General features: G+C 36.1%; 1 protein-coding gene and 1 long non-coding RNA gene across 5 annotated transcripts; one reads left to right on the top strand and one right to left on the bottom strand.

Annotated features, from left to right (window-relative positions):
* Positions 1-11,057: 11,057 nt before the first annotated feature.
* On the bottom strand, positions 11,058-14,645 carry LOC139843436 (uncharacterized). 4 transcript variants are annotated; one of them, XR_011757591.1, is made up of 4 exons: positions 13,841-14,645; positions 13,182-13,454; positions 11,328-11,769; positions 11,058-11,241 (listed from the first exon to the last, which is right to left on the bottom strand). It is a non-coding gene; the product is annotated as an uncharacterized lncRNA (long non-coding RNA). The 4 variants fall into 4 exon arrangements; XR_011757590.1 differs by having other exon boundaries at positions 11,328-13,243; positions 13,355-13,454; XR_011757589.1 differs by having other exon boundaries at positions 11,328-13,454; positions 13,841-13,944; positions 14,224-14,645.
* Positions 14,646-16,794: 2,149 nt separating this feature from the next.
* Positions 16,795-21,384, top strand: LOC139841520 (26S proteasome regulatory subunit 4 homolog). The gene is made up of 7 exons (XM_071831733.1): positions 16,795-16,978; positions 17,103-17,150; positions 17,253-17,325; positions 17,524-17,735; positions 18,128-18,241; positions 18,551-18,635; positions 21,248-21,384. The coding sequence occupies exons 4-7, from the start codon at positions 17,529-17,531 to the stop codon at positions 21,382-21,384; spliced, it is 543 nt and encodes a 180-aa protein (XP_071687834.1). The 5' UTR covers positions 16,795-16,978; positions 17,103-17,150; positions 17,253-17,325; positions 17,524-17,528.
* Positions 21,385-21,588: the final 204 nt, after the last annotated feature.

The following is a 21,588-nucleotide window of genomic DNA, read 5'->3' as shown; positions in this document are numbered from 1 at the left end:
ACCGTCCCAAACTTTGGACGCCGTCCCATATTTCTGAGCTGGACGCCGTCCAGGATTCTGGACGCTGTCCAGATGCACTGCCATAAAATTTTTTTTGGTACGCATTTTTGGGTTTATGAAGTCGGGTTGTTACAAGTGGTATCAGAGCATGGTCTAAGGGATTTAGGTGACTTGAGATAGGCGCCTAGACTTAGACTTTTTGTGTGCGCGTTTATGCGGGACTTGTAGGACTTTGGGTCGGATCGGGATGGTTAGTGCATAGGTTTATGTGAACTAATCATGCGCTATTTGTTGTGTTGTGTTTAGCAATTATCAAGCGAGATGGACGTTGTACTAGCGAGTTAACGCGACGTGCTCGCGTAGTAATGACTAGCTACCATCACTACGAGTGCAAATCGTGTCAAACAAGTAATGTACGACGATTGTTGAGCGAGATGGAGTAGTGTGGCGTATATGTATGTATATATGTAATCTGTCCTTCCGTTTTGTGGTTTAACCTAATTCGTTTTATAGAATGAAGACGAGAAACGGTCCCGAACATGATAATGGAAGTACAAGCGAGGACGCCGAGTTTTCGGCCAAGGTTGAGGCCGTCTTTAAAAAGTTAAAAGCGGATTTTCTTACGGACGTCCGAAAGGTCTTCCAAGATTCGGTTGATGAGCAAATAACCGATCTAATTAATGAACGAATGAAGGCCACTATCGAAGGGGCCCTTGACGCTAGGAATATCTACCCTCGCGGTGAAGGAGGTGAAGGAAGGCGGGACTTCCACTACAAGAACTTCAAGGATGCTCAACCCCCGATGTTTAATGGGGTGCGGGATCCTTTAAAAAGTACATGTTGGATCTCCGATATTGAGGGAGCTTTCCGTACCGCGGAATGTCCTCCCGAAAGGAAGACGAGGTATGGTTCTAGCATGCTACGAGAAGAGGCTAAGTTATGGTGGGATGATAAAATCAACTTGTATGGTGAGGAACAATGTATGGGCTTGACGTGGGAAGAGTTTAAGAAGGAGTTTTTCAAGGAATACCGAACTTCTTCCGATCTCGATAGAATCCGGGATGAGTTGCACCATTTGCAACAAGGCTCAATGGACTTAGTTACTCTTAAGTCTACATTCTTGGCAAAGACTCGTTTTTGCCCGGAATATATTGGTGATGATCATAAGCTTATGAAGGATTTCTACCGTACTTTGAATGATGAGTACAAGGGGAAGATTAGTCGGGGTATGGCTAAGTCTTTTGATGAATTATTCGGGTTGGCTCGGGGTTTTGAGCCGGAGGTTCCAAGAAAGAGTGATTTCATGTTTTCCAAAAGAAAATTTGAAGGTTTTAGTTACTCTAATGCCTCAAGCAAGAAGAGCAAGAGCAAGAGGGGGGCCGAAAGTGTCAATAGTGCAAAGAAGGGCACTACCGGCGGGTTTTCTTATACGTGCTACTATTGTGGGCAACCGGGTCATATGGCTCGTGAGTGTCCGAAACCATCTTCCGGAAACAAAGTCACTTGTTTTAATTGCGGCAAAGAGGGGCATAAGAAGCCGGAGTGTCCCGATTTGCTAAATGATAATGTGAAGCGGTTAGAGAAGGCGGGGGGTACGGCTAGGGGTCGCAACTACTTGATGACTAATGATGAAGCCATACAATCGAACGAAGTTGTCTCAGGTACTTTCATGGTTAATTCTAATCCGGCGAGGATTCTTTTTGATAGTGGTGCAAATTTGTCGTTTGTGTCTCCTAGATTTGTGCCTAAACTTGATAGACTGTTAGCTAAGTTAAGTCGTCCGGTAGAAGTCGAAATAGCGAACGTCAAGACGGTGCTAGTGGTCGATGTGTGTGAAAATTGTGATGTTGTTTTTGGTGCCGAAACCTTTAAAATCGATCTTATTCCAATGACCTTGGGCGACTTTGATATTGTCGTTGGTATGGATTGGCTCGATCGTTATAGAGCCGATATTGCATGCCATGATAAGTTTATTCGTGTGAAGACCCCAAGTGGGGGAGAGTTGGTTATTCATGGTGATAAGCGAAGGAGACCGGTGCCGATATGCACTTTTGCACGGGCACGTCGTCTCGTTGTTACCGGTGGCATGGCTTTCCTTGCTCATGTTGTTGATACTCGTAATGAGCCACCACCCATTCATGAAATTCCGGTGGTTAGTGAATTTAAAGACGTTTTTCCGGATGAATTATCGGGTGTTCCGGCGGAAAGACAAGTTGAATTTCGCATTGAGTTGGTTCCGGGGGCTACCCCCATTGCTAAAACTCCTTACCGTTTAGCACCAACGGAAATGCAAGAGTTGTTAAATCAAACCAAAGAGTTGCATGAGAAGGGTTTTATTCGACCGAGTGCTTCACCGTGGGGCGCTCCGGTGTTATTTGTGAAAAAGAAAGATGGTAGTATGCGTATGTGCATTGATTACCGTGAGTTGAATAAAGTGACGATCAAGAATCGTTATCCATTACCTAGGATTGACGATTTATTTGATCAACTTCAAGGTGCAACGTATTTCTCTAAGATCGACCTACGGTCCGGCTATCACCAAATGCGGGTCCGTGAGGAAGATATTGAGAAAACGGCTTTTAGAACGCGGTATGGGCATTTTGAGTTTGTGGTGATGCCTTTTGGCCTTACGAATGCACCGGCGGCATTCATGGATCTTATGAACCGAGTGTGCCAACCTATGTTGGACAAGTCGGTAATAGTGTTCATTGACGACATACTAGTCTACTCGAAAAGTATGAACGAGCATGAACGTCATTTGCGTGAAGTATTGAAGACGCTACGAAAGGAGAAGTTGTATGCTAAGTTCTCCAAATGTGAATTTTGGCTAAGGGAAGTCCAATTCCTTGGTCATATTGTGAACAAAGACGGTATTCAAGTAGATCCGGGGAAGATAGAGACGGTGAAGAGTTGGGGACGACCGACTACACCTATGGAAATCCGAAGTTTTCTCGGATTGGCCGGTTATTATCGTTGGTTTATCCAAGATTTTTCTAAGATCGCTTCTCCATTGACGAAATTGACAAGAAAGAATGCAAGATTTAATTGGGAGAACGAGCAAGAGATTGCTTTTCAATTGTTAAAAGAGAAGTTGTGTCAAGCTCCGGTGTTAGTGTTGCCGGAAGGGGTAGAAGATATGGTGGTTTATTGTGATGCTTCCTTAAATGGTCTCGGGTGTGTTCTAATGCAAAGAGGTAAAGTCATCGCTTATGCCTCTCGACAATTAAAGGAACATGAAACGAGGTATCCGACTCATGATCTTGAGTTGGCGGCGGTTGTGCATGCGTTGAAAATTTGGCGCCATTACTTGTATGGTGTCAAGTGTACGATTTATTCGGATCATAAGAGTTTGAAACATCTCTTTAATCAACGAGATTTGAATTATCGCCAACGTAGGTGGATGGATGTGGTGAAAGACTACGATTGTGAAATACTTTATCATCCGGGTAAGGTGAATGTTGTCGCGGATGCATTGAGTCGAAAGAGTCAACATCCGGCGATAAAAGTGGGGTCATTACGTTTGATTATTTCCAACGATTTTCTTGAGAAGCTTGGCGAGATTCAAATAGAGGCTTACGTTCACAATAAGCATGTGGAACAAATCGTGGGCCAATCGGAGTTCATTACTATGGGCCCGCGTGGTTTGTCGTCTTTTCAAGGAAGGGTGTGGGTGCCTAAGATGGGTGATTACCGACGGGTGCTACTTGATGAAGCACATAAGTCAAAATATTCCATTCATCCGGGCGCGACAAAAATGTATCATGACTTGAAGAAAGATTATTGGTGGCCGGGCATGAAACGTGATGTTGTGAAGTATGTTGAGCAATGTGTCACGTGTTTACAAGTAAAAGCCGAACATCAAAAGCCGTATGGTAAGTTGCAACCGTTAGAAATCCCGAAATGGAAATGGGAGCACATTACCATGGATTTCATTACAAAGTTACCTAAAACGGCGAGAACCCAATTCGATTCGATTTGGGTTATAGTTGACCGATTGACAAAAAGCGCTTTGTTTCTTCCTATTAAAGAAGCGATATCGTCGGAGACCTTGGCTAAGTTGTTTATCAAGGAAGTGGTCTCGCGACATGGGGTTCCTATATCTATTATTTCGGATCGAGATACCCGTTTTACATCTCGGTTTTGGGAAAAGTTTCATGAAGATATGGGTACGCAATTGAAGTTGAGCACGGCGTATCATCCTCAAACGGACGGTCAAACCGAACGTACGAATCAAACTTTGGAAGATATGCTACGAGCGTGCATCATTGACTTTAGTGGTAGTTGGGATGAGCATTTGCCTTTGGTGGAATTCTTGTACAATAATAGTTATCATACTAGTATCGGGATGCCACCTTACGAAATGCTTTATGGGCGTAGGTGTCGAACTCCCGTTTGTTGGGGAGAAGTGGGTCAAAGATAGATCGGGAGTACCGATTTGGTTTTAGAGACAAATAGCAAGATCGATTTGATTCGGGAACATTTGAAGAAGGCTCAAGATAGGAAAAAGTCGTATGCCGATAGACGTAGGCGATTGATTGAGTTCCAAGAAGGCGATATGGTGATGCTTAAGGTTTCGCCATGGAAGGGTATTATTCGATTTCGAAAACGGGGAAAGTTAGCTCCTCGGTTTATTGGGCCGTTCAAGGTTTCAGCTCGTGTTGGTGAAGTTGCATATCGATTGGAATTACCCGAAGAGCTTGCGGGGATCCATGATACATTTCATGTTTCCCACCTCCGTAAGTGTCTTGCGGATGATTCCTTATGAATGCCTTTAGACGAGATCAAGCTAAACAACAAGTTAGAATATGTCGAGGAACCGATTGCTATCCTTGACGAGAAGGTGAAAATGTTGAGGAATAAAGAGGTGAGAACTTTCAAGGTTCAATGGCGGCGAAGTAAAGGTTCCGAGTTCACCTGGGAGCCCGAAGAGTTCGTGTTAGTTCATCTTCCCTCGTGTAATGCGGCTTGGATTGTGAGGTCGCAATCCGGTTCAAGTGGTGGAGAGTTGTAAGATCCTGTTTTCTTTTTGGGTTTGGACGCCGTCCAAACATTTGGGACGCCGTCCCAGTTTGAAGACCTGGACGCCGTCCAACATTTTGGACGCCGTCCAGAATAGCTGGCAGGCATGTCTTTTTGCTATTAATTATTTTAGATGGGTATTTTGGTAATTTCACTTCTTGGACGAATTTTAAAGCCCTAGATCAGTTTTGGGAGTCTCATTACTCCATTCACAACCACCAAACATCATCCACTTTAATTCTAGAGAGAGAGTGCTCTTAAGTGTGAGAAAGCTCAAATAGGAGAGGAAGAAGCTTGTTTCGAGTTCTAGCTCGAGCATTGAAGTTGTTCATCTCCTCGTTAGCTTCGTTTTGATTGTGGTGGTAAGCCCTAAAATTGATTTCTCTAGTAAATATGTTTAAGGGTTAGGGTTTGGGTTAATGTTGTACATAAAACCCATGTATGAGTGATTTGGGGGTTTTGGGTAAGTTTGGGTCATGAAGACCCAAATGGTGACTAACTTAGGGTTTTGAAATGTTGAAATGTGTAAATGGGTCTTAAAGGCCTAATAGATCACTAGTACACCTATAGTTAGTGTTAGTGGGAGTCATTTGGGTTGTGGGTGACCCAAATGGGTATGTTGACCTTGAAATGGGTCAAATGGGTCTTTGATGACCTAGGTTGTCTTGTATGCGTGAAAATGAGTCAACTTGGTGTTTAAATGCGTGTTAAGACCTTAAATGGCTAGAATTAGGGTTTTTGGTGAAGTTAACCCATTATTTGGGTTAAAGGTGCAAAATGGGTCGGGATTGCACTTAGGGTCAAAAGACTCTAGATTGTTAAGTGAGTTGCTTGACCGACTTGAGTTGTGAATTGATTTTGTGCTAAAATGTAATAGGTACGTTACATTGACGTTGCAAGTTCGGTTATCTTACACGAAGACTTTGAGGTGAGTGGAATAATTATATGCGTAGGTATATAATGTATCTATTTGTTGTAGCGTGAAATGTGTAGTGTCGAGGTGTTAAGACACCACGTTTCACGTGAAGAGTGTAGCATCGAGGTGTTAAGATGCCACTCAGGTGTAGCATCGAGGTGTTAAGATGCCACCTAGGAGTGTAGTGTCGAGGTGTTAAGACACCACTCCGTAAAATAATGAGTGTTGCATCGAGGTGTTAAGATGCCACTCGGGGTGATGTGCCGAGGTGTTAAGGTGCCACCCTAGGGGTTAGTGGTGCGGGGTGTTAAGTGCCCTAACGGATGTTATGAACACCGATGGCGTTTTCGCGAGCGCCGTTCCCTTGTACTATTGGTTAACCATGGTTATTTGTGTTGTAAGCATATTATATTATTCGAGTTATATTTATATGCGGTTGTTATGCTAGCTTGGGGGTATTGGTGAATTATAGCTTGTTATGGCGACGATAAGCTAATGATGTATGCTAGCATGTTTGCGGTTGTGTAAGTGTATGCAAGTAGGTATAATTATATATGTATTCGTATAATTATTGCATTCACTAAGCTTTGCTTATCCTCTCGTTGTTTACCTTTTTTTATAGGCACGGGCGTTGACAAGGGTAAGAGCGTTCAATTGGATTAGTGATCTCCCACTTGTCTTGTTAGGGGATGCTTTTGGGTGTTAGCTTTTGGAGTTCGACCGAGATTGGGTAGTTTAACCCCAAACACCATGCTCTAGTGTCGTTTGGAACTTAAACTTATATTTGGTCGAAACTTTTATTTTTGAACGAAACTCGTAAAATGGGCGATGTGGGCTCGTTGATGTAAAACTTGATTTGATGATGAAAATCTCTTAGTTCCACTTATATTGACTTGTGGTAAAAAGGGTTTCGTTTGAAAATGTCGGGAAGCGGGTTTTCCGCTCGTGTGAGTTGGACCCGTGATCAGTAGCTGGAAGGCCATTGGGACGCCATCCCAATTGATTGGACGCCGTCCCAGTTGTGTTGAGCTGGACGCCGTCCCAAACTTTGGACGCCGTCCCATATTTCTGAGCTGGACGCCGTACAGGATTCTGGACGCCGTCCAGATGCACTGCCATAAAAAATTTTTTTGGTACGCATTTTTGGGTTTATGAAGTCGGGTTGTTACACAAGCGAATCCAAAGCCTAAACTCAATAGTTTTTTGCAAGGAATCTGATTATAACATAATAATTAACATTTGAAAAACTTAATTTTTCTGATCAAACAAATACAAATTCGTTTTTAAACCCTAGCGCATCAAACAATCAAAATAACGATTACAATTAACACGTACGCATATAGACTTGAGCAATTGACAACATAACTATGAAACTTTATAAAAATCAGATTTTTAAGAATTAGGGTTCATGCAATTATACCTTTGATCGCGAAAAGAATTATATCAACGCGTAGAGGATAACGTGAATTACAACGTTTGTTCTTGAGGTTTAATCAAAAATTGAAAATTGAAGGTGATGGTGATGGTGATGATGTCGACGATGGGGAGGGAGCAGGAGGGAAAAAGCTGCGTTTTTATTTTCTTATCCCTAATTAGGTTTAATACTTCTATTTATACCAAGCCATAAATACACAATTAACACATAAGTCCCTAAAGTTATCAAAAATTAAAATAAAAGGGGGGTGGGGTGGGGGTTTCGGCCGATGGGCCCCATGGGAGTATTCTCGGGCTCTCATTTTGCAATCTCGTGTAATCGTGGTCCGTTTTAAGTGTCGTTTCGTCGTACCGAAGGCCCGGAACGCTAACCCGATCGTTAAACGCAACCAATTGTCTAATTTATTAAAAACCCAATAAATTAAATATTTTAAAAAGTTAATAATTAATAAAATTAATTATTAAAATAAACCCGAGCGTTTCGTTGCTCAAAAAGCTTTTATCAAAATCGTATCGTTTTTATCGTATTTCATTATCCGAAATATTTATTGGAATTAATATCAACCCATATTAATTATTAAAATCCTCCGAAGATCAAGTACGCATTTAATACACGTAAACGCATAAAAGTTAAATAATCGCCGTTAAATGCCTTCCACAATTATTTTACAAAAATCAGGGTTGTTACAAAAAAAATGTCATATATGGTTATAAATCACGAACTGCAATTTTTGATGCCATTAAATGCCTTCCACAATTTGATAAAAATTGTCTCAAGCAAGTTAGTCCTACAGATTTAATTAAAATACATCGATTACTAAATTCCTACAAAATTAGTGTAAGAAGTACCAGAACCTTAACAAAAGAATTAAGGTGATAGAGTTTACAGAAGACGCTAGGCTTCATAATTGAATGATATGATTCCGGTTGCCTTCACTGCCCGTAAATCCCTCCTATTTTTCTATTCCACTAGTCTTAGGAAATACATATTTTAAACAGCACAATAGCAAATAAAAGTCAACAACCACTTAATAGTACTAATTCTAAATGTAAACATTACCAGTTTGATTATCTGATGTGTACTTGAGTTGCAGTCATTCAAAGAAGTTTCACACACATATATTAAGAGTCCGTGTGTTGCACGATGGTATTAAAAACCTATTATAAATGACATGTCATGTCTCGAACAGTTAGTGACTGCAACTGAATATGACAGAAGAAGATTACCATTGCATTGTAGTAATCCTCTAATATTGAAATTCTATAGTGTATTAAATTGCACAAAAAAAAAAAAAGGACAAGTGTTTAGTGAAATTAGATTGCACATAGAAGTCGAACGATTTTGGCTTCTGAAAAAAATTTGAAATAACATATTATATAGTTAATGAGACTCCCAAACACCTTTTGACTGTACAATGAGTCAAAGTGTTTAGGGTATAATTTGACAGTTTAACTATCAGTAGTCAAAGCTACACATAAAAGTCAAACTGTTTTTCCCTTTAACAAACTATTTTTGCTATTAGCAGTTTGACAAAAAGTCAAACAATAAAAATAAAGCAAGTTACATAGTCACAACAGTTTGACATCAATACATAACAGTTTGATAAAATGTCAAACCAAGTTACATAACTATCCCACCAAGTTATATGCATATGTTTTATCAGAGGCGGATTTGGAAATGTGCTAAGTGTGCCGTTTCACAGGGCCCATAATTCAAAGGGGTCCAAGGAAAAGCCGACATATATTATATATAGTGATTCAACAAATTAACTGATCCAAAATTTTTAGTAAATAAAATAAACTACTGAATATACACATAAAAGCTCATACGCAATTCCCTACTACTGAATATTGTTTGATGTTAAGTTTTTTGCAACCGCTCTTTTGAAAGATGTATTATTATTAATATTATTGAATTTATTATTATATATAGAAAATTTTATTATACAAAAGGCCTAGTTTTTTTACTGAACAAGGCCCATAATTTTAACGGGACGACAATATGTTTTATTAGAATTTAAACATATACATATAACTTGGAATGGATGATCATCTATGCCATTTACAATATAGAACTTAGTATATATAATACTAAATCTTAAATGACCAATTAGAATGGATGGTCACCTACGCCATTTACAATATATTATAAGACCACAGATATTGGTGATTGTGACGTGGAGTGGGTGAGATGCACTTTTTGGAGAAAAACAGTGACTGGGTCATGATATTTTGGGGAAGAGTTGTAATGGGGGGCTTTTACCATGGTAAGACTGTGACGTGGCATTTTCTTTTTCTTTTTTTTAATTGTTTTTAAATTAGTTTTTATTTTGTTTAATACAAAATATAAAATAAATTAGACAAAAGTACATTAATTATTTAAAAAAAAACATTACAATAAAAAAAAAATACACGCAAAAAAAAAAAAAACATTACATTACACGCTTAAAAAAACATAAAAAAAATTACATTATTAAAAAAAACAATAGTTTTGCATCGAGCGAAAGTTTGGCGGGAGGTTCCAAATATGAGCCGTTAAATCTTCACGAAGTTGATCGTGCACGTCTCGATCGCGAATCTCTTTGTCTCGTGATCGACGATCTTTGACCCTCCTCTGAATATTGCGACGAGGCCGGTTTTCGGGTTTATCTAACCATTCTTGTTCCCAAGTACTTAGCGCAAACCCGTTATCTTCTTGTATCATGTTGTGCATAACAATACAACTATACATTATCCTTCTCATCTTATTAACACTCATAACTCGTGCCGGTGGCTAGGTATCCTTACGAAGGGAATCAAACAACGGAGAATGATTTAACACATTAATGTCATTGTTTGAACCCGCCATCCCAAAAAACGCATGCCTTATCCACATATCGTATGAAGCAACCGCTTCAAGCATGGTCGTCGGGTGACCGTGATCACCTCTCGTATATTGACCTTTCCATGCAACAGGACAATTTTTCCATGCCCAATGCATACAGTCAATACTACCCAACATTCCCTTGAAACCATGTTTCTCCTCATGCGGTTGCATTAGGCTTCCTCAAATATTCCCGCCCAAATAAGTCAATTATACACTTGCAAAAATTATTTAAAGTAACATAACCCGTTTTTTCCGCCATTATAATATATTCATCAAATATATCCGCGGTCATCCCATACGACAATTGCCGTAACGCGCAAGTTATTTTTTGAATAGTTGAGAAACCAAGACGTCCAAGTGCATCCGGACGTTGTTGGAAAAAAGTAAAATGATCGGGGGCATTAGGAGTATAAGAGTGTTGAAGAATACCGTCTCGGATACGAAGAAATAAAACTTTGCGCATCTGAAATCGTCTCTTGAAATGTCGTCCGGAAACGTCGGATTTTCACAAAAGTAATCGTTCCACAATAATTCACCCGCTGCTTCACGATCTCTATTTAAAAAACGTCGTGGTTGTCTTTGAAAACGAGTTCTTGGTTGGATTTCTTCCTCTTCTTCGGACGACGTTGAATCGAATAACAAATCGATACTTAAGCCTAAAAAATCCATATTTTTTAGTTTTTAAAACAAAAAGAATATATAAACTTTTATATATATGTGAGTGTGTAGTGAATTTTAGTGTGTGAAAAATGAAAATAAAGAGTGTATTTATAGAAGAAAAAGAGGAAAAAAAAAATATATAAATTCACCAACGGGCAACGGCTATGTTTCAACGGCTATGATATTTGGTCCAATCAAAACGTGCCACGTCGTCCGAAAATGCGTTTGTACCAGCGTCTTTGTGTGACAAACGCCCCCAGACAAACGCCCACAAACGCCCCATTCCGGGCGTTTGTGGGGCGTTTGTGGGCGGATTAGGGCGACAAACGTCTGCGTTATCTGTGGTCTAATTTCAGTAAAATAATTAGAATTTAAACTGTATCTAAATAAGAATATGAATAGATTTGTGGCAGGAGTCTACAAAAAACTTACAGGTATTTAAAAGTTCTCATTCTATTCAACCTTGAGTAGCTTCGAAGACACCTTCCTCACTATTTCTTTGCAAAATGATTTACCTGATCCATCAACTTTAAGTTAATTACATTAAACTCAAAAGAGAAAAATGTATTGGACCCCTAATACGTTCTGATATATGTTCAACCCCTTAGGTTTATACAATCAAAAAATTGCAATTTAGTATGTCCGAATTTATACTGCTTCTTATCAACTTATATGTAGTTATTATAACTAGAAAATCAATTAGTTATACTAAATTTTTACAATGACATAAGTTTTTTGACCTCAAAAGTCAAACTGTATCTCAAACCATTACTTTGACCATTAAATCAGTTCACACATCATTGAATAATACTTGCTAATAGTGAGATCTTTTGCAAATCCTAAACGTCAACCTCGCCTTATTCTCGTACATCACCTGCATGTATGTGCAGTTTGTTTGATCATTAAACTTCAGCTCGTTTAATGGTTAGACATTTCAACCACGTGATAAAGCTATCACTTTAAGATTCCATAAAGATACTATACACGTTAAACATGGGTAACCTAGGTGGGTTTAGTAACTGATACAAGTCTGCATGAAGGGTAAATTGCTACCTACAATATACACACACAATTTGGGTAAAAATTCAACACAACATTTTTATTTCAGTCCTCCACACTATAGCATTCATGTAAAAATCAAAGTTGCAAAATCAAAATAATTCTTTAGTTCAGAATGACCTTTTTTAATTGAAAAACCTCATTGATCATAGCAAAACTCAATAACTACAGAAGCTTGAAACTAATATGTAAACCTCATAGATAATCTGTATTATTACTATCATCATACATAGAATATAAAAGATTATTGATCAAACCAATATAGACCAAAGATTCAGCAATTGACTTAAGATCTAATCACAATCTATCATTCATATTGTAGCCTCTTATATAACTTTGTTGATTACAGCTACACATATATCTCCACCACTATGAACATAATAGTTCATAGTTGTTGATATCATTGGACATCTTAAAAATATAAAGCAAGGAAATTAAAGGTATGATGGTGGCTGAAGGTATGATAAAATTAGAATGCTCGAAAATTCAGTGAAGGTTGGGTTGAAGAATCACGAAGTTCATATTTCAAGAAGTTTATACCATTTCGCTAAAAGAGGTACTATTATAGGTAGGTGTAGAATTGGAGCATTTCATATTAACCCGACTAAACTATTTATATCCCATATTGATCCACCTAGTATCAATTTAACCCCATTTTCATATCCGACCTTTTTAAGAGTCCTAAGAATACAACAAATGACTAACCTTAAAAATGAAATAAATGATATATTAATTTAATACGGAGTTGTACAATTGGATAAACGGAAACTACATATCTTTTTTTAAGTGGAACAGGAAAAAAAAAGCCCGCGTTTACTGATTTTATCATAATTTTAGTGTTGGTCAAAGTTATGAATCCGAAGTTACGATTTCAAAGTTATGGCTTACAAAAAACAGCCCCTCAACTATTTTTGTAATTTGCTATTACTGTTGCTGCACAACAGTAGCCCAGCAGCAGCTGCATCCTTACAAATTGACACACGTTTAAAACATACTTAGACTCGACAAACTCAAACATATCATATACCGTTTTAAAGCTTGTAGGGAATAATTTCTACTCCAACTATTATTTTTCGTTAACTCTTAACCATTTTCGACTTTTGGACCCACAAAGGAGGCCTGAAAGTCATATTAACACTTGTACCCAAAATGACACCAAATCATATAATCACATGATTTATAGTATCTATCGTCAATCTTAACACACAAATGAAGAAAATTCGTTACCTGATTGAATGGTTTCAGTAATTGATGACGGAACTTTAGTCTTTTCGAAATAATCTAACAAACTACATTTTGAACAACAGTTACTAGTCGTTGGCTTTCGAAAAGTGGGTGCGTCAACGCATATGTAGGCAGTTATTTTTCAAAACCTACAGAAGAAACAGTGGGAGATGCACCTTAGGATGACCCATGAGAAGAGACCCGATTCATACAGTTGTTATAACGCAACACATTCTTCCTAACCGTTTGCTTGAGTGACAATATGTCAAAATAAACCTGCCCACGATAGCAACATTCACCTTTCAAATCAAAAAAAAAAAACATTGACATGAACATCTTGTTTTGCTAAATGAGAGTAACTACCGGTAAAATATGCGTACACTGCCATATAACTAAAAAATAAGGCACCACATAGATTTCATCTAGAACATTAACAAACAAAAAGCATCAGCTATTACCCAATAACACACATGAAACACATGTATATGGCACCTAATTGTGAGACAGAACGATGCACAAAACTATAAACAAACACCCAAAAAAAAACTAATGGCCAACTAAAACTGGGAGCAATAGTCATATTAGACAGCTGCCAAGACCAAAAGCCATACATAGGTTAACAAAAGATGTTGTATGAAAATATCAAAATTGCGAATACAAACCTTCTAGATCGAGCTGATCAAGCTGAACAGGAGAATCAGACAGCGGCAAACGTTGAACACCTATGCAAGAAACCGAAGTACATGGCAACCAAGTAGACGAAGGACTACAACATGCACGAATATGCATAAACAACTCGATTAGTTAAAATCGAAAACCAAAAAACAACCATGACATGGACTATGCAATATAACGTTGACATGGACTACGCAATCTAAGTTATAGTCTTCCGATTTTGCAATATTACATATTTGGCATTGCTAAACCTGTAAAATACTCATACAAAAGTATATATAACAATATGCATTGTTTAGCTACTTAAAAAAATTGTTCATTAACATGTAAAATGAGTATATTGCAAGTGTTGAATTCAAACTCGTGTAACCTGCATAAGCCAAAGGACATGACACAACAACACTCGCAGCCGTTAGAATCGCAGTTGATATTTCAGCATCCGTGAATTCGCACAAAGGATGAGAAGGTTGTCTTAACGAAACACCCGGCGAATAAAGAGGCGAATGGCCTTCAACCGAGTACCCCTTTTGACGCTTTCTACCTGCCATGATACTAATATAGACCAACACAATATGCTACTACTAACATTACTCATCAACTCAACGTAACAACAGTCTCAGGATTACAAAACAAAAGTAAATAGCATACAGGTCTTACTGAACATACCAAAAAGAAAAAGAAAAAAAAAACATACAACACATAATATCAAGAAGCACAGACGTAAAGTTAAAAAAATAAAAATAAAAATGAAGCAACTACCTAAGTGAAGCAATAAAAGCCATCATAACAAATATTATTAAAGCAACTAATCCCACAATACTATCATCTATACATAAATCCACGAAAATACAAAGTTACCGTGAAATCTCCAACAATATAACTGCTTCTGAAGATAAACAAACGTGAAAAAAACCTCAAAACACCTAAAACTCTCCTACAGTATGATAAAAGTAACAAAACAAAGTTACATATGTCCAACAACACATAAACATGCATATAAAAAACGCAGACGAAGATAACTGGCATGATTTCTGTTATAAAATAACATAAAGCCAATAGACATGATCATTCATCTTTGATAATTAATCAAAATTAATTATCTTTATTAATTTAGTTTGTAAACAGACTTAACGCATTAGTTAAACATCTAATAAATCTCAAATAGATACTGTGAATTCCTATAGCGTAAAATGTGTAAATCTTAAATGACGGTTGACTTAATGTTCAGATGAAGACGACTCCGGTTGATTGCTCATGATCAAACGACGACGTTTGACACTCCGGCGAGGGTCAATCCGATGAAGATGAATTGAAAAATCGCGGATCAAGATGAAGGCGGTTGTGTTTTGTATGATGAAGATGATGATGATGAATCGTTGTTTATGAATGAATCTGAAACTCTAATTGTTAGCAGAAACCCTAATTGTTACGCATTTGTCAAAGTGGCGGAACCCTAATTGTTATGTCGATAAGCTTCCGACGGTTATACAAATAATCCGTCGACTTCACATAATACCGCTGTTGTGAATAATAGCCGTACCGTTATGTAGATAAAAATGTAACGAAAAATATACTGGTACCGGCGTAATCTATTACGGCGGCCTGATTCCATAATCGACGGTTCAAAGGATGTGGGTTTTTTCAATTTTGAAGACAGAGTTGGTGTTTTCAATCGGTTTTTTTTTTATTAATTTTATTTAATTAAGTAATTAAAATTAAATTATTGCTGATTTATGGATTTATGGATGGGTGTAATTAAATTATCTTTTATTATTATTATTATTATTAATTATTAATTATTATTATTATTATTATTATTATTATTATTATTTTATCTTGTTTTGACTTGATAAATCACAGGCATAGAACAGCCACGTGTCACCCCCTTATTCATTCTCACACAATACCTTTTTGTCAGAGTTTACAATTAAAAAATTCAGAAAAATCCTCCAACTAACGCGTGTCCCGAAATTGCTATGTTTACTCATTTTTACAAGCCCGTTAGTCATTTTTATTAAAACCGCCTACTTTGATATTTTTCCTAAAATTATGGTGATTTTTCATCTGCCACAGATTTTTTTTTTTTTTTTTTTTTTTTTGTGGCAAAAAATGATAACTTTATGGATGTTGATGATTACTTCATTAATTCTCATTCGCGATTTAGGGTTTGCTTACTATAGAAGATGAATTAGGGCTATCAAAATCATCGCCAAATCATTCATTTGGTAAAGTAAATCTTAATTACTTGAACATTGTATTCCTCCTCAAACATCAATCGACGCTGTTGCAGGTATGTTTTATACCTTTACATATACATATTTGACTCTAATGTTGTCTATCTACAATTAGGTATTTGAGGTATTTTATTAAGGGTGTTTTGTATGCTAAAACTTAATCGCCATTCGTCAACCCTAATTAAGCACTGATTTGATCGGCCATTATTTGGGGTTTTTTCAGCTAATACATGTTAGTTTTCTAATTGCATATATATTTGATGACAATTTTTCCAATAATTATTAATCAATGTTTGCACCATCTGCTATGGCAGGAACTGATTTTGTATACTCATTGTTTACCTGCTATTAGTTGGTGATTAAGTTTACATCTTACATTTTCAGTACATAATACATATACGGATACAAAAGATACAAATACAGATATGTTCTTATTGATATAAATTAATTAATTTAATTTAATTTAATTTAATTTAATTTCACAATGATTTTATTTTTGTTACAAAATCACAGCGTTTTATAAATTTTTATTTATAACGATTATAAAAGATAATCTATTAATTCAATATCCCTATAATTTTGGAATTTTGTTAATTGTGATGCTGTCAGTTTTCAAATCATGGGATAACCTCCCAAAATATCTCCAATCGGTTTTCATATTTATTCCTATAATAGCCTACTAGATTTACATCATGTCAGTGAAAAAATCATTCATGTCAGTTTGATCGACTGTTGGGTTTATGCAATAAGGGCTAAATCATTCGAAAATTAGTCGCTGTGAAAATGATTTTCAGCAGGCTGACATATAAACTGAAAAGGGTCAAACATGGATGTAGACATCAAGATACCAAATGCCATTTAGTCCGTACATAGCCGATGAAGAGATATGAGGTATATTCACTTGGCTTTTGGTTCCTCATTCTTTTTGTTAAAGGTTTGAGACAATTTGCTGCTATTATTCAATTAAATTTCTTCTTATATTTATGTTGCTTTTGATATTCTTTTCAAAAAACAGTTTGTTTAAAGGAGGATTTGTGATGCACTATACTGAAGATTCTTTGAGGTATGCTATTGTTCATTGTAACTCTTAAAATTTGGTTTTTTACTTCTTTAGTGATGTATAATAATGACTTGAAGTTTACAAGTTGTGAATCTTCAATTACAGATTCGGTCAAGTTAGGGCAAAAATGTGAAAATTGGTGAAAAGCATAAGCCTTTAATCTCATATGCACCAAATTGTAAGTTAATATGTAAATCACATGCTTTTATTGCTTAAATGTGATTTTGCTGTAGACAATGCATATACAGTATAGTGTGAATATCTGTCTCTCTGTGTGTGTGATTTCACATTATATGTGAGGTACATGGGTAGATAGAGTAGTTGGGTTAACCCAACCCTTACCCTAATTTACCTCTTTTGACTATGTTTTATACAGGTACGATGCTCACTCTGGTGGTGAACGTGAGGATTCAGAGACCCATGTTGGAGTTAATGTACCAGTTTGGTTTTCGATTCACATGGTTTAAAGTGATCTTGGCCACTAACAAAATTGAAAGCCTTGACCCACCGTTGATCCGACCTGGTCGTATTGATGGAAAGATAGAGTTTCCACTTCCCGACATTAAAACCAGGAGGAAAATTTTCATGGTATAGCATTCAGATAATTGTTTATGTGCAATGACATGGACTTGGAGCCTGGAAATTGGGTCAAATTGGGGCAGGGGGTTAGGCAATGATCCGATACAGGTCAAAGTGTAAAAATATGACACATAATTTTCTTTAATAAGTGATAAATATGTGATTGTGTGAGCTCTAATTAAAAAATTTATGTTATTTCTATAAAGGATGTTTTATGCATTATAGATATACAATTTTCGTGACTTTCGCTAGATAGGCTCATTTGACCTGTTTACTCTTTTGTATTTATATCAAGATATAAAATATGACACATAATGAAATTGCCAGCTCTATTTAGTATGGAGTAATTTATCTGGTTAATGGTTTTATTAATTTATATACTTACATAAGGATGGTTTTAGCTAATGATGTCAACTTGGAAGAATTTGTTATGGCCAAAGACAAGTTCTCGGGAGCTGACAAAGGCTATATGTACTGAGGCTGGATTGCTTGCTTTACGAGAACGCCTGATGAAGGTTAGTAAAAGTATTTATCGTTTAGATACAAAATGCTGGAGTTTTAATATTCAATGTTTTCGATTTATCGTCTTTTAGTTGTAAAAGTATATATCTGGTCTTAATGGGCTGTGTTGACCCAAACACCTTTTCTTTTCTTTAATTATTGATGGATTAGTATTAGTATTTAGTATATAATATAATATAATATAATATAATATAATATAATATAATATAATATAATATAATATAATATAACTATATAAGATAACACTGTAAGGAAGCCTTGAAAACAGGCTGATGTTGACTTTACTTTTGTGGCTAAATCAGATGACGCATGCTGATATCAAGAAGGCAAAGGACAAAGTTATGTTCAAGAAGAAAGAGGGTGTACCAGGACTTTATATGAGAAAACGTTTTACTTTTCTTTATCTTTATTATATATTACTTCACTTCTTTTGGTTACTTAACATAGCTTTAATTGTATATAAACTTGAAGGACTTCTAAAATCGTAGAGAGTATTATCGATGGGCTTAGTGTTGGTCTGAATTTTTTAGTCTTGAAGGGAGCCTCTGTTTAGGTTTTCAAATGTTGCAACTTTGACTCAACCTTCATTGTTAGTTCACCTTTGTTGGTGTGAATCTCATGAATGGTTGATGATATCTTTTGTTTATGCCTATTGTTGCACATTTTTGTTACGTTTCATGTTATAATTTATGCTAAAAATTTAATATATTGTTGCTTAAAGATAATTGCACGAGTTTTTACTTTTTTTATTGTGCTCCGAAGATGTCATTTTTTTATAGTTGTGATTTTTATAGAAATCTTAATGTCTTTCATGGCTTCTAAATACTTGTACGCACAATATAATTATTTGATACAGTATATAATAATAGTTAGGACCAACAATATCAAACAATGCCTTAGCAGCGTTATTTCAGGGTAAAGTTTATGAGTATAGTCCTTCTAAGTATCTGTGCTTTCATTTACAAAACAATTTTATTAGTATTCTTATTTATACAACAGGTCTTTCAGGGGTAATGTAGTTGTATCGAAAGAACAACAGTTTTCAAATTTCATTATGTTACCCATATGACCCATTAGGCCTATTACTTGGTTAAACTCCATCAAGTTGTTAAAACAAAATGTCTTAATTAGCATATAGTTATTTGATGCTCATGAGTTGAGTTAGATAAGTTGTCAATCTTTGTGTTACTGTCTTTATTCACTAGTGGTAAAATCGTGAATGAAGGCAAATTTAATAGTGCTTAGAATACAAATTTTTCATAAGTTTGGTTGCAAAACATATTATGACAGCAATGGCCAATGGAGGTGTTCGGGATTGATGTATATTTTAGCTTTATCATACCGTTATTTGCTATCAATTATGACGAATTCACCCACAAAAGTACTTGTGGCACTGTCCGTATAATATCGTTAATTGATGTATCATTTTAAGATACAAGATTGTTTGCGGAAGAGTCTCCGTGCAACGCACGGGCTCTTAAATCTAGTTGCTTATATATGGATGGGCGTAATTGATACTCACACACTTAATATTGATTCATACACATCTAATTGACTATTATGTCCTTACTTACAACGATGGAGGTTCAAGTACCAAGATAAATTTAAGGATATAATTGTAAATTTTATGGTAAAAAGTGTGTATGGATCAAAAACTAGTGTGTGAATATCACATCCCATTTATTTAATTAATTACCCTTATAATATTAATTGACCACCAAACTTTAGTCGTTTAAGGTAGGGATACGCACCAATTGCTTTCAAACCGAATAAACTGAATATCGAATCGAATTCGAACAAAAAAAACTCAAACCAAAATTTATAAATGGTTTTCGGATCGATCGAAACCGAAATCGAAACCGAATTCGTAATTCGGTTTTTGGTTTGTTTTTTGGTTTTGAAAATTTTAAATTTGGTTAACTGAAACCCGAATTAAAAGCCAAATTCAAAATTTTAACATATTAAAACATATTTATAATTATAATATTTATATATTTATATTATATTTGATGTATTATTACATTTTTATTAAACAATAAACATGTTATATATCCTTTTTACTTAAATTAATTCCACAACCGTTATTCATAATTTATATGTAAGTTTATGTTGGTTACGATTTTTATTTTTAGTGATTTTCGATTTTAACCGAAACCAAACCGAAATCAAATCCGATTTTCGGTTCAGTTTTGGTTATAGTTTTGATATTTAAATTTAGTTTCGGTTTAGTTTTCGATTTTGACTTTATAAGTTTCAAAACCGAAAAAATCGAACAAAAAAAACCGAAAAACCAAAAACCGAACCGATGAATACCCCTAGTTTAAGGCCCTCCATGCTTTCCAAACGACACGACAAACAACAACCTCAAATTTTCACATCTCCCCCTCTTTCAGAGTCTAAATCGTAAAAAAACATAACTTTCAAGGGCTTAAAGTATAATTTCATTATTTATTTAAAAACAAAAAAACAAATTCACCAAAAAATTGCACGGGACTTATCTTTCTATTCGTCTCGAGTTACTTCCCACCGCCATCACCATAAAACTTGAAATAATTTTACGAACAAAATGCAACTAACTACCCTCGAAACGTACGCTTCCAAAAAAAACCCCAACCGCAGCGACATCATAGACGGGCTTACCTTTCTATTCGCCGTGAGTTATTTCTCACTGCCATCATCATTAGACTCGAAATAATTTTACGAACACAACTCACCTAACTATATGCGAAACAAACACTTTTTAAAAGACGCTAACCATTTCGGGCTATTTTTCTTATTATGTCGATGGTTATGTCCCATTTTTTACGGGATTTTCCTCCTATGTTCTCGCTCGACATTACTATCATAAGACGTTAAAAACGTACTGTCCATTAAGTATACTAGGCACTAAACACGTATATCCAAACACACCCACAACAACGCCCGGGCGGAGATTTTTCTAGTTTTATTCAATCGGCGTAATTAAATTCTTTTGCTTATGATCTCTTTATTGTTTGAAGGTAAAAGACCATTACCAACGAGTATCGTCCTGGACTTGCCATCAGGCTCGCCCTCGAGGGCGTCGTTTGCAATTTTTTGTCTTAGCCTCGCCCTCGAATTCCAAAAGCTACTCCGTGTTGTACATTTGATCGAATGAGTTGTAATCCCTTGAATTCAACAATTTGCTTGAAATCCAACGGAGCAATCAGAGCGCAACATGTGACGCGACAATTACATCTGATTGATAAAAAGAAAATTTAAAAAAAAAAAAACAATTCGAAACTAATTTTTAAATTTTTTTTTTTAAAAAATTAGCATGTTAAATCCAATCACATGTGATTGTAAAACTCAATCACATATG

The sequence above is a fragment of the Rutidosis leptorrhynchoides genome, chromosome 4, assembly GCF_046630445.1.
Source record: "Rutidosis leptorrhynchoides isolate AG116_Rl617_1_P2 chromosome 4, CSIRO_AGI_Rlap_v1, whole genome shotgun sequence".
Classification (NCBI taxonomy): Eukaryota; Viridiplantae; Streptophyta; class Magnoliopsida; order Asterales; family Asteraceae; genus Rutidosis; species Rutidosis leptorrhynchoides.
This window is presented reverse-complemented; position numbering and strand designations above follow the sequence as displayed.

Coding starts and splice junctions, on each gene's coding strand:
- LOC139841520 (XM_071831733.1), top strand. CDS start 17,529: ATGCTCACTCTGGTGGTGAACGTGAGGATTCAGAGACCCATGTTGGAG. Junction 17,736..18,127: donor CCAGGAGGAAAATTTTCATG/GTATAGCATTCA, acceptor GGATGGTTTTAG/CTAATGATGTCAACTTGGAA. Junction 18,636..21,247: donor AGGACTTTATATGAGAAAAC/GTTTTACTTTTC, acceptor TATTGTTTGAAG/GTAAAAGACCATTACCAACG.